Source organism: Phaethon aethereus (assembly GCF_964289735.1).
Source record: "Phaethon aethereus genome assembly, chromosome: 1".
NCBI lineage: Eukaryota > Metazoa > Chordata > Aves > Phaethontiformes > Phaethontidae > Phaethon > Phaethon aethereus.
The window spans coordinates 204853767-204867592 of record NC_138575.1 but is presented as its reverse complement, the minus strand read 5'-3'; the positions used below and the strand labels follow the sequence as shown (position 1 = coordinate 204867592).

The 13826-nt window shown below is 44.4% G+C and overlaps 1 protein-coding gene across 1 annotated transcript in view; it reads right to left on the bottom strand.

Annotated features, from left to right (window-relative positions):
• Positions 1-4669: 4669 nt before the first annotated feature.
• ALKBH8 (alkB homolog 8, tRNA methyltransferase) overlaps positions 4670-13826 on the bottom strand; it is a 58593-nt gene continuing 49436 nt past the window's right edge. Inside the window, exons 11-12 of the mRNA XM_082002895.1 lie at positions 6362-6511; positions 4670-5327 (exon numbers count right to left, since the gene is read on the bottom strand). Coding sequence (XP_081859021.1) covers positions 4758-5327; positions 6362-6511 — 720 coding nt within the window. The 3' untranslated portion in view covers positions 4670-4757. The remainder of the gene's footprint in view (positions 5328-6361; positions 6512-13826) is intronic.

Sequence of the window (13826 nt, the reverse complement as noted above, 5' to 3'; positions counted from 1 at the left end):
CTGAGCTGGGGCAATCTCATCTGTCTCAGGCCTCTTTCCTCCTACAAATCACGTATCTCAGGTAATTATTCCCTGTGCAGCGACCTCAAACAGAGCTTTCAGCATAGCTGAGGGATGGGATCTGCAACTCGAGAGAGGACACATCTCATTTTGCCTTTGCTGGTGAGGAGCACGCCTGTGGAACCAAACCCTGTGTGAAATACAGCTGCAGAGAAGCCGCCGTCTGCGCTCACACTGCACAAACACAAAGAGCACATGCCTCAAGGAACGTACAAAGTAAGACAGAAGAAAATAGGGATACAGATGAGGGGAGTAAGGAGTCACCCAGCTGTGGGACAGGCAACAGCTCTTGATAGCGCACTGCTCCAGTATCTTCTAGGCATCACTATACAGGGGAGAAATAAGGGGACAAGATAGTACATGCTATTAACCATACAGGAGACAAGGCAAAAAAGTTAACCAAACCTCAGTTTTGGAATTTGCAGAAATATGGACCCCAGTAAGATGGAAAATTTGTGGGCTGCACATTGAGACCCCTCCCAGATTCACATAAAATGGGAAAAAACAGACTAACCAGCCAGTGCAATGGCTGAAGTATGGCTTGCTACAGGGGAGAGTACTTGGGATTTTTCTGTATCAGCTTTTTATTTTCATGTTTGATAAACAAGGAATTTACTTAAAATCAAAGTTTAAAGTTTTTGGTATAGTTTCTTGCACGTGGAAATGGCATTTTTTTCTACATGCAGAACTTCACTAAACACATCCACAAATTTTTCATCATGGATTTCAATAAAATCATGTTGGAAATTGTTGTGCAGACAAAAATAAAGATCTTGACAAACTCCACTAAAAATAGAGAAACAGTTCTGAAGAAAACCAAACAAACACCAAACAGAAAAAAGAACAGGCAAGTAGCAAACTTGAGATTTCTATTGCTCAATAAAGACCTAAATATTCTCTGAGAATGATCATTTGGAAGCTTCTCCAGAAATAGGTTCTCAAGTAGATTTTGATGCTTTGATCAAGGACTGACATAAATCTATCAAGAATTCTTCCATCACATTAAAATTACTGGAGAAGTTCCAAAACAGGGAAAATTGCCTTCCCCACAGCATTCTCCTCTATGCTGAGTTCATATAGCCTTGTGTACAATAGCTCATCTCCTGCTCACTCTGCTGAGGCCAGTCCTTCAAGCTCTCTGAAGAGAAGCTGTGGTCCCCATGCAGATTTTTGGGACTCTCAGTCAGCAAAGCAACACAGTCAGCATCTTGTCCCTTGCTGTCTGCTGTCCTAAGCCTCTCCCTACTAAGCTTAAGCTGAGCACTTCCAGGGAAATCCGGCCCCTCTGAGGTCTGGAGGAGTTTTGTCACTGGCAAGCATTGGAACAGGCTGTCCAGGGAAGTGGACACCATCGCTGGAGGTATTTAAAATACATGTAGATGGACATGGACATGGTTTAGTGGTGGACTTGGCAGTGCTGAGTTACCCTCTACCTGCCGTCCTCCCTTGTCATTTTCTCCTTCACCACTTGATTCCTCTCTGAGCATCTGAAAAGACTGCCTGCCTTTAATCAAAGAAATATTTCAGAATGTTTCCAGGCCTCGGAGGATGTCAGAGTTCTTTCAACTCTTCTACTGTCTTTGAAGAGCTGACGTGCTCCTGGGACCAGCCTCCAGCCAACAGCCCTCACGAACGCTGTGAAAACCCCCTTCAGTAATGAGTTATGTACTGCATATTCCACCCGCACGTCAGCGCTGACAAAGCCAGTGTTCTCCATGCCAGAAGCCCCTTCCAGAACCAGGACCAGCTGAGACCCATCACCACCAGCCTGCCTGGGACAGGGAGGGTGACACTTTCTCTCAGGGTGAAACATACGGGAAATGCTGATGTGACTTCGCTAAAAGCCGCTGGCTGGAGGGAATGCCTCGCAGCTGGGATCCCCATGGTATTCAAAGGCTGATAGGAAAGTCTGACTCTTCTCTCAGACATCCCAGGTGCTTCACCGTAGAACTGATAAAAGAGGGAACCGGATCTCTTCATTTATGCAGCAGTCAAGAAATGATGTTAATCAGCCTTGGTGGTCAAGAAATTCTTAACGCCACACCAGACACTGCCTAATGCTGCCTCTGCCGGGGAAGCAGAGGGAAGCAGTGGAGCTCTGGGGGACCCACAAGGCCCGAGAAAAACAGATCTCTGTTACATGAAGTCCACGTTCTACTGTTCGGGCTTTATGTCTACTTGCTGCATTCGAGCCCGAGGTTAGAACAGTGCTTAACCCCACGCCCAGCTCAGAGCCAGCAGTTAATTCGGAGGCAGCACCTCTGTGCTCTCCTCAGTCAGAGCAACGGTAGGTTGAGTACTCAAGCACTACCACAGACCCGATTCCTAATTTGTCACACAAGGTCAAGATAATGAACAGAAGCACTTTGTACCGTTTCAAGCAGTGCTTGCATTTCTTGCCAGCACATTGTACATCCTTACGGGAAATGCACCTACTGGCAAATGGCGCAGCTGCTGCTGTGTGCCCAGCAGGAATCCAGGCACCGACAAGCACATGGCCATGCGGATAAAGAGCGTAAGAAATGCAGTCCTCCTACTTTCTTCTACGTGAATGCAATCCGTAGTAACCAGAAATAATAAGCAGCCCGATGGAGCGAGTCAGCCCCTGCACAGACACCCAGCAGAGGCTGTCCCTGCCCTCTGTCCCCAGAGACGCACCGACGCCACGTGCACTGCGCCGGGGAGCCGCCCGGGCTAGCTCGGGTCCCACAGCCCACTCTGGAAGGGGCTGCGCCGCTGTATCCAAACACGGCGTCCCAGCACTGAAACCAGCTCGGGGCCTCGATGCAAAACTGTGTCATGTAGGGCCCTTCTGAAAGCTGGCACCCAGTGGGAAATGCAGCTTTCTGGGAACTGCCCCAGAGGGGAAAGAGCACTCTGGGGCACCCCCGCAAAACATGTAGGGGTGTACAACTGGTAGGCAGGTTTCTCAGCAGCACATAATGCCAAATAAAAGTAAAATAACAACCCAGATCTCACAGCTGATTTGCCACATTTCCTTAAGTTTTCTTAGCTTGAATATGTATTACTCGGTGTTGCCAGTTACTCGTGGCAACTATCAGCACAGCACCCTCCTGCATGTCTTCCCAGGGCTGCCCTCTGCTCTTGGCCCATCAGCTGGGAGCAGAAGAAAAGAAATCCACTAGGACAGAGCTGCTGCTACAAGGAAAACCTGTGCAGCTGAGGAATGAGATCTCTTTCCCCATGGGCTCTTTGGAAGCAGGTAGTGAGCAAGGCCAGATGAATTGTGGTGGCAGCAAGCTCCTCTGTTATCATCGTCGTTCCCCTCAGATTTTCTCCGTTATATGATGGGAGGAAATGGCAGAGCCTGGGAGAAATGGCAACTGGGAGCAGGCTGCCAGCACAGCGACCCTTCTGCAAGTCTGCAAACCTGCAAGTCTGAGGCAGGCAGGAGTAGGCCAAGGGCACACAGCTGTCCTCCAAGTCCCCGTGATTCTGGATGGGCACCTCAGTTTAGATGCCGTTAATTACCGCAGCAATGACCTGCCTATAATATAGATCTTGCTACAAATAGAGGCAGTGAATCAATGAAAAGGGCAATGGGGGCATAGCCTAGCAGTACTGGTTTTCAGGAGCACCAGTAGCCACTCACCCTGCAAAATCCAGTCCATTACATTTTAATTCTGGAAATTCATTGCATGTGGCACGCTCCTTTGATAGCACAAGAGCTGTGTTAAATAAATTGTGCTAGTCATTGCAGGCAACGGCTGCTGTGAGTCAGCCAGCCCAGCATCAGTTCCCCTCTACTGCAGTTCTTTGTTCTGCTGAAGTACAATAAATAAAACTTGTTCCATTGCCAACATTTAGGTATTGAAACTACCCTGCAGAAAATTTGCACCAATGTTGCCTTCACTTTGATCTTTTTCTCATTTTTTTTCCAGGGGCATGCGAGCTGGCACCACACCAGAGGCCCAGAGCCCTGCGCTTCCAGCAAAGCAAGCATTTAGCAGAGCTGGGCAACCTCACACCTCAGAGGAGCTTTCAAACAACACTACAATGAAGAGCTAGAGAAATCTGGGGAGTGACAACATGAATTGTGGGTGCTTGACGGTCAAGGAACAGAGAAAGGGCTGTGCTATCCCACTGGCTTTCCAGTTCCCCTTGATGAAATCATTAGTACCATGACCAAGAGAGTAAATTCCAGGCTCAAAGAGACCTCTGACCCCTGACAGACACCAAAACAGGTAGGACGCTCTCCTGAACTTCAGGCAATGTTTTGGCTCTTCAGCTACACTGCTTCACGTGCCATTCATTCCCTCCTCCCTGACCCACAGTTTTATACAGCAAACAGCTTTACCTTTTCTGCCTAGAGCTTCATTCCAACTAGCTGTGGGCTGTAGGGAGGGCCACTGTGGCTACACCACCATAAACTGGTGTAAGAGAAGGGAGACTTGAGCCCTTTGCCTTTAAAAGCTCAACAATGGCCTTACTGATTTCCATGGCCAGTATTTTCCCACTTAATCCTCTTCACTGTAATTCACCAAAGTAAAATAAACACGCTGCAGAGGTAGTATCTGAGTTTGGCCATTATTTTGGTAACACACGCACACAGTGCTAGTTGCTGTTAGTAACTCAATAAAATCTTTATTCTGCTATTTTAAAAGAGGTAATAGCTACAGCCTGCATTAAAAATACCTTTAATGCTGTAAAAAAACAAACAAACAAAACATCACAGGCTACAGCTTTTCTAGAACGACACACCAGTTTCCCTGATCATAGTAACTCTTTTGAACTCTCACACAATCCAGGGATCTGCATGCTGCTTCCAGCTCCCCTTCACAGAACACATGGTAGTAACGGTGGAAAACAGGACTGAGCTCTTGCGACTCCTTAGAGCCAGCTGGAAATGACACTGTATCAACACTTTCTCCTTTCTTTTTAGTGCCACCTTTCAGGTGCCAGGGAACCAGCAAATCTTGAGAGTGAAAGGATGTTCGGTTAGTGTGAACAGGCAGTCTGGAGGCCACGACTGGCTTTGCATCACAGCCTTCACCCTCCGAGTCATTAAAGAGTCGGTCAGGACATGCTGAGTCTTGGCTGCTGCTATCAAGCGTTTGATCGCTAAGCGGTCTGTGGGCTGTGCCAGTATTGATTTCCTCCTCCTTGCCTTTACTGCCATTCTTTCCCTTAAGGTATTTAGACTTCTGGTTTTTGTATTCTTGTTCCATTGCCCAGACATAAATGAGAGCCATTCCACCAGGTCTTAGAAGCCGGGCTAGTTCACGGATAGAAGCCAGTCTCCTCTCCTATAAAGGAAAAGCAAAGTGTGAAGCTAGCACATAAACAGAGAGACAGGAGTATGGAATGGCAGGAATCCCTCCTTACTGCCCCTCCCCCCCCCAAGATACAATAAAAATCAGAGGAATTTTTTCCATTATCCATTTTCATTTATAATATAGCCCATCACCATGCGCAAGCCAAGCCATTTTCCTGAACGCAATTCTCTTTCCATTGGGAAAAACAGTGCTATGCTGAGCAGGACTTCTTGGACACATCAGCCCAGCTGGAAATGACACACGCTTCTTCAAGAAGGTTGTTCAATATCTAAAATCCCAGATTCAGATCCACCACACCTGATGATACACACCCCAATCTGCAGCTGAAGGGTCAGACTTACAGCTTAAACATAGGTCCTCTGACCACCCAAAGACATGTCAGCCTGCTCCAAAACAGACGTCTTCCTACTTTTTTATATCACATTTGGAAACATTTGCTGTATTTCCGGTACAGAGAAACCACTGGGCCCCACCACAGATTACAGCTCCATGGTCTAAAAACTTGTTGCAGTTGCACAGTTGCTGCCAGGAGAAGCTTACACAGCCCAGAGATAGGGGCAGACTAGTGAGTAGTGTCCCTGCTGTTCGTTGCAGGTGGACAATGAACACACAGAGGGGGGAAAAAAACACATGAGATCTGCTCAAGATCTAAGCGGGGAGGTAAGGTATCTCTTGACTCCCAGAGCAGAGCCCCCTTCTCCAATGTCACTAATTGCAAGCAGACGAAAATGAAACACAAACACCTGGATCAAAGTGCCAGTAGAAGCAAGGGCACCTGACAAGCAGAGGGAGAATATGAAGAGAAAGTCTAAGCAGCAGCAGCAGCAGCAGAACAGCTTAACTCTGCTCCGACAACTGCTTACACCAAGTGCAAACCTTCGATCTCCCCCCATGTTGTTTTTTCCTTTTGCTTCCACAAGCCCACACTAGCAGGTCTTCTACCATATCAGTAGCTCTGCACAGCAATACAACAGCGCAGCGGAGCACAGAGAGGGGCGACTTACCGCTGTTGAGAAATGGTGGATTACAGCAATAGAGATGCAGGCGTCACAGGAACCACTGCACATTGGCACCGACAGGGCATCACCAACAAAAGCCTGGAAATTTTTTTCTCCACAAATATGCACCAGGTTTTTGCTGTGATCACAGCCAACCTGTAACAGAAAGTGTTTCATTAAGCTTTTCGTAAGAGGATAACTACATGACTGGAAAATGATTTTTCACTTGATGCTTACAGTAATAGAGTCATCACAGTCTCCTACTGAGGTAACACATTTCAGCTTAAAATAAAAACGAGAGCAAGTGTGAGAAAATAGCCTTAAGTAAGAGGAATATATGGTTCCCAGGTATAGATAAAAAGAAAAAAAAACCCCTGATGCTTACTTAAAACAAAGATGGCAGACTGGATATTAGACAGCTCATTATAGCACCCTGATTTTGAACCAGCTTATGACAGAACAGGTTTCAACCTAATTTTCCTCACAGAATCACTAGGTTGGAAAGAACCTTCAAGATCATCAAGTCCAACCATTAATCCAGCGCCACCATGTCCCCTAAACCATGTCCTGAAGCGCCATATCCACACGTTTTTTGAACACTTCCAGAGATGGCGATTCCACCACCTCCCTGGGCAGCCTGTTCCAATGCCTGACCACTCTCTCAGTGAAGAAATTTTTCCTAATATCCAATCTAAACCTCCCCTGGCGCAACTTGAGGCCATAAGCAGGTTCTTGATTATGGCGCAACTTGAGGCCATAATCAAAACCAGCTCTTAACATACCTTGAAACCAGCAACAGGAGAAGCCACATAACTCAACCTCAGTATTTTCTTTTCCTTTCAGTTGCCATTTGTAACCTGACAACATTTGAAGCAGTCAAATACTGAACTCACAAGAGCTGAATCTACAAGTGTAAATGACAATCTGGTGACTTTGGTGGCGTAAGTGAAGCATGGGATCAGGCACAGCCAGCACAGGTTCATGAAAGGCAGGTCCTGCTTGACCAACCTGATCTCCTTCCATGACCAGGTGACCCAGCTAGTGGATGAGGGAAAGGCTGTGGACATTGTCTACCTGGACTTTAGTAAAGCCTTTGGCAGCGTCTCCCACAGCATTCTCCTGGAGAAACTGGCGGCTTGTGGTTTACTCTTTACTCGGTTTACTCTTCACTGGGTAAAGAACTGGCTGGATGGCCGAGACCAGAGAGTTGTGGTGAACGGCATTAAATCCAGCTGGCGGCCGGTCACAAGCGGTGTTCCCCAGGGCTCGGTTCTGGGGCCGGTCTTGTTTAATAACTTTATCGATGATCTGGATGAGGAGATCGAGTGCTCCCTCAGTAAGTTTGCAGATGACACCAAGTTGGGTAGGAGTGTTGATCTGCTGGAGGGCAGGAGGGCTCTGCACAGGGATCTGGACAGGCTGGATTGATGGGCACAGGTCAATTGTATGAGGTTTAGTAAGGCCAAGTGCCAGGTCCTACACTTCAGTCACCATGCAACAACCCCATGCAACTCTACAGGCTTGGGGAGGAGTGGCTGGAGAGCTGCTCAGTGGAAAGAGACCTGGGGGTGCTGGTTGACAGCTGGCTGAACATGAGCCGGCAGTGTGCCCAGGTGGCCAAGAAGACCAACAGCATCCTGGCTTGTATCAGAAATAGTGTGGCCAGCAGGAATAGGGAAGTGATCGTGCCCCTGTACTCAGCACTGGTGAGGCTGCACCTCGAATACTGTGTTCAGTTTTGGGCCCCTCACTATAAAAAGGACATTGAAGTGCTAGAGTATGTCCAGAGAAGGGCAAAAAAGCTGGTGAGTGGTCTGCAGCACAAGTCTTATGAGGAGTGGCTGAGGGAACTGGGGTTGTCTGGAGAAGAGGAGGCTGAGGGGGAGACCTTCTTGCTTTCTACAACTACCTGAAAGGGGGTTGTGGCGATGTGGGTGTTGGTCTCTTCTCCCAAGCAACTAGCGATAGAACAAGAGGAAATGGCCTCAAGCTGCACCAGGGGAGGTTTAGACTGGATATTAGGAAAAATTTCTTTACGGAGAGAGTGGTCACACTGGGTTGAACAGGCTGCCCAGGGAAGTGGTGGAGTCACCACCCCTGGAGGTGTTCAAAAAAGGTGTACACGTTGCACTTCAGGACATGGTTTAGTGGGCTTGGTGGTGTTGGGTTGACGGTTGGACTTGATGATCTTAAAGGCCTTTTCCAACCTTTATGATTCTATGACACCCAGGTTTTGTCATTTCAGTACTAGTAAGGAAGTGCTCAGGTACAGTCCTCTTCACCCTCAGTATCACAATCCACAAAAGTTTAAGCACAACGTAATTTTCCAAGGTTCTGTACAGTCCAAAAGAAGTGACTCCTAGGAACTATTTCAGGACACCTCATAAAACATTTCTTTTTTTCCTGCTTTGAACCTTGCCCAGTGTCCAGGTCAAAGATGGTAAGAACGAGCACGCGCTCACGTTTTTCAGTTGCTTGCATAAAAGCAATAAATCCAAACTGATCAAGACCCTTCTGAAAGAACAAATGCAGTGAGGCATGCACCACCATCATTTTCACATCTGCCACGCACATTGAATACTCAAACCAAAGCCCTGTTACCAAGTTGTATATCAAACTCATCTTGCTTGAGAATATTAGATTTATTTTTGTTTTCAATGATCGGCGACAAGTAGATAGCAGAGAACAGATTCAGAATCCTAAATAATTACTGCTGACAGTGTTTATTGCATTTGACACAGAAAGAATACTAAAGTATCCTTGATGCACAAAGAATAGCAAACAACTTGCTCTGGTTAATCAAGCCAGCAGAGACAACAATACTGCTAAAATTAAAAATCTCTTTTGCAGTGATTAATGAAAATATATTTCTTTTCCATCATAACTTTTCATTTTATTGGTTCAAATAATTTTAGCTTTCAGTCTACCATCACAGTTTTGAAGAAAACCAGGATTCTGTTGCAGTCATATGTCCTGAAAGCTTCCAAGTGAGCTACTTTCTAGTCAGGTCCCTGACTTCTGGTCCAAAGTAAATGAAACAGTTGTGAAAATGCCAACCTGACAACCCAAGATAATCCTCAAAAAAACCAGTACGATGAATATGTACCTATTGTCCTGCCAATTACCTCTAAACAGACCTGAAAAGATCAATCCTAGCATTGCTTTCTTCCCGTTTATTCCTTGGCCTTGTCTTCGCGTTTACTGAAGCACTGAGTGAATAGTGTTATTTATGAATAAAAAAAGGAAACTCACGTTTACTTGGAAGTAAACATAAATTCCCATCATTTCACACTGGGAGCCAACTGAAATGTCTTTAAATTACTCTCATCATGGAATGGATTTAGCTGACAACCTGCATGTTAGAGATTCCACGCCTCATTACTGGTGCCTTCAACTACTTTTGCAATTAAGACACTAGCATGCTGTATTTAATGAAACTCAAAGGACCAAATTCATGGCTGGAGGAAGGAGGGGGAAGGATGCTTGCAACTTCCACTGACAATAAGCTTTCCCAGAACAAATTGCTTTGGCCTGCGTGTCTATAGTAAAAACGGGCTGGATAATGGCACTCAATCTTCCCCTCCCAAAATGACCTTGAAAAGGACGACACTGCATGTTGATGAAATCCAATGAACTGAGAATGAGAACAAAGGCGTGACTGCCAGAATATGAAGTCCTCATTTGCATCTAAATTATATCAAATAATTACAAAGACAGGTTTACTTGTATTGTCATACTTATTAAAGTGAACCTACATCCAAAGCGAAGAGATTTTGTTTTGCAGTGAAAATTGAGACCTTCAAATGGATCACTTGGAATGCACAGCTGGTCTGAAATGGTATATTAGTCTAAAACTTTATGTGCTTTTAAGTGTAAACATTATAATAGGTGCTACGCATATATGCATAAATGCTGAACAGTGGGAGTCACCACAGATATGCCTGGTGCTGAAGCTAAGTAAATTTAGCATCCTTACTAGAATTATCTCTGTATGATATTTTAGAAGAATTATAATCACCACATTCCTGCATTTTTTAAATTACAAGAAACATGCATTCATTAAAAACCAAAAGACATTGGTTTCAGTTGCTTAGAAAACAATAAGCTATCCAAAAAGCAGCTAACTTCAGTGGTGCAATGCAAGATTACATTACAGCTGGAAAATGAGCCTGTGATTTTTATGGTTACAGACACATTTACAGCAAGGAGCAGAGGACCCAAACTCTGCTTTTCCCAATTCTGTTACCGATTTCTACATTCTGAAGCATGCAAAAGCTTTGATGTGATGAAGCTTCGTTTAGAGAAAATGGTTCAAAGGAATGTTTTAATTTAGAACAGTTTTACTTTTCTCTAATTAAACATGTAATCAAAACATTTTAAAAAAAATCTCAAAATATAACTGCAATGCTTTAATTTTTGACAGTTTGTATCTCTAATTTTGATGGTCAGCACAGGATACTGTCCTTGCTGACATTTCTTCTAGAAGAGTGGAGAAAGGTAGACAAATTACTATTAGTTCATTGTCCAAACCCAACAGAATCCAATACATCTCTTGGTGAGCCAAGCTGTATACATTTTTAAGGTTCCCTATTTCTAATTATCCGCAAGTCTTCTCAATAATTTCTTATACCTGTTATCCCAGTTTTCCAAATCAAGTTCCTTGCTCAACCACCCCAATTTCTCATATATATCTTAAACAGCATGGCTAACTATTCAGCTGAATCCACCTCTCAGCGAGTCCAGCTCTCAGCAAGTTTCTCTACAACTTGTAGTATTTCCCCAAAGGAGTTTGGCTTCTCGGGTTTACTCCAGACAGCCATTCCCACATCCCAGCCTTTTCAGCAGGTACCTCCACCACTCTCTTCACTGCTTTTTGTGATGTGGACAATGGCTCACAGGAGCCCCAGAGTGGCCACTGACATCTATGTACTGGGGCTCAGGATCCACTTACATTTTTAACAGGTATTTCAGGCACTGATTTTCATTGTATCTGGATAAACATTAACAGCATCCAACACTTGTTTTAAGCCAGGAAATCTGTATTAGCTTGGAGGCCTGTAACTCCGCAACTAGAACCCCAGCAGATCACAAAAGTTATGAAAAAGGCACACTGGGTAACGCAAACCTTTAGGCTAATGGAAGTATCAAAAAAGACTAATATAAAAGAGGATAAGGGAAGGGAGAAACAAATGTAATATCTGTGAGTTGTCTGAGTTTGCAGCAGCTCTGTACTGGCTTCCTGGGAAGGGGAGAACACCAGCAGATATCCCATCCCGCCTCTTTGCATTCCCAGGCACCTTCACCTCAACCATTTCAGTCAGGCGTAGCTAAACTAAGTTTTATAAATCTACTTAATGCAGTGGTTTGGAATAGATCATTAGGGGGCAAAAGACACTAAATAAATAGCTTGCTTTATAATGGTGCTGCAAATCTGCAACTGAGAAATCCTCCTGCAAGCTTAAATAAAGATAGGTAAAGACAGGCCGATGTTGCCCACCATTATATATTTTCTTTCTATGTTATCTCATTATAACTACCTCTACCTGGTAGAACTAGTTCATTTAAGTATCTGGAAACCTGATTGATTCAGCACATTAGAAACTGATGAAGAAAATAACATCTAATTCTGAAATCCAGCCCCCAAATGGAATTATGTGGCTCCCTGGAGAAACACTTCAGCTGTAACTGATGGCATGAGAGCCTCGAGGAACCAAATTACATTCCAGCAAACACACACACACATAGAAAAAAAGACACACCGGCATAGGCACAGCAAGAGAGACAAATCTCCTTGCTCCAGTTGGTCTGAGTCAGGCCTTTCGCATTCCTTTCACGTAGTGTTATGGTTTTCCATTGCGTACAGTCAGGCTGTCTGTGGAAACAAAGTGCTGTGTCTAAAACATGAAGTTCATTTCTCAATGACAAAGCATAAGAACCGAGTTGGGCAGTTCACGTTTGTTCTGGTTTTGTGCTGCTGTTGCCCAGTTCCTTACGAGCTCTCTTCATCCCATATCTCTCATCATTTTAGTGATTCCTATTCACTGAGAGAAAAGAGCAGGAAAGGTTCCTCTGCCTCACCCTCCAACCACTAAAGTACAGTGAACTGGCTCCAAATATACTTTTGCAAGTTAGTTTTGTCCTTCCTGCTTTTACCCACTACTAAGTCCTTTGGACAGGAACCTGTTCTCAGTCAACATGGACCCAGCGTAACTAAAACCCACACACCATTATGCAACCATGCTGCTGCAAATCTTCACCTTCTTTTTCCCCACACCCCGGCAAAATCAAACTTTTAAACAATTTCAGCAGATCCCAGTTTGGGAAAGTAATGCAGAAAACAAAGAACTGCACATCTCGCAGCAAAAGGGTGTCTTACAAGGTCACGGGAAATACAAGCAACATTACTGATTACCTTTGAATGACAGGCACTACAGAAATAGAAATGTCTGTATTAAAGCAAAGCATTTGGGCTCCTACATTCCCATCATTTTTCTTCCTAGCATCAGTATTCTGGCAAGGAGAGTAATTCCTTTATCTATAAAAAAATATCTACCCAATGGCATTTGCAGTTGTTTATTACTGAATTTCCCACTATTTATCAGTTCAATTAAAACTGTAAACCACAAAATTGAAAGGCTTCGATGTCCTTCACTCACACCCTAGCCCTCTGAGGATGTTGAACACTCCTGTGGGGATTTACACATCACCACACCTACCTGAACACTGGAAACTGGGAGACAGAACTAAAGCTCATAAAAATGGATGAGATGCATTGCAGTGATGTCAGCTGGCTCTGGAATGAAACCCTTGTGGTGATGGGGGGATGGGGAAGGCTGAAACGTATTCTGTAAAAATAAAACTCCTGCTTACAGATATGAATATTAAACTTGAAAGCACTTACATATAAACTGTTAAAATAATTCCCCCAAATGAGGTTGGGCAGGGAAGGGATTGTGCAAAAATCCCCAAACCTAAAACCATTTCTCTCTTTTGCATTCATTCAAACAATAAAAAAGCTGCGTGTGTCAGAAAAAGTGATCTGAAACTTTATTAAATTCAATCTTTCTCCAGTCTTTGCATTAACTACATCACATTTGGATTCCATCTCTTGCTCAAACATACTTAATCTGAATTTGTTTGTCATGAATTGCTGCTCTTTCACTGCATCAGAATAATGTGGCCATTACAGCACTGACATGTTCACTGAGCGTTTCATTGTCACACAACCACACTCAAGTAGGTGAGGCTATATGTAATAATCCAAAGAAACTGAAGCAACTACAATAGTGCAGGCCACAGCAGAGACATTTTCAGACAATGCATGAAGATTAAAACCATCAAGAGAGATACCTTTGTCTTTGGTCTACCATTAGCACTGCTACTTAAAGGATCCTACCTAAAAATGTACAGTAACCTTTATAGCACATTGCTTGCCATCAGAACGTGCTTGCCTCAGGTTTTCAGTATTTCC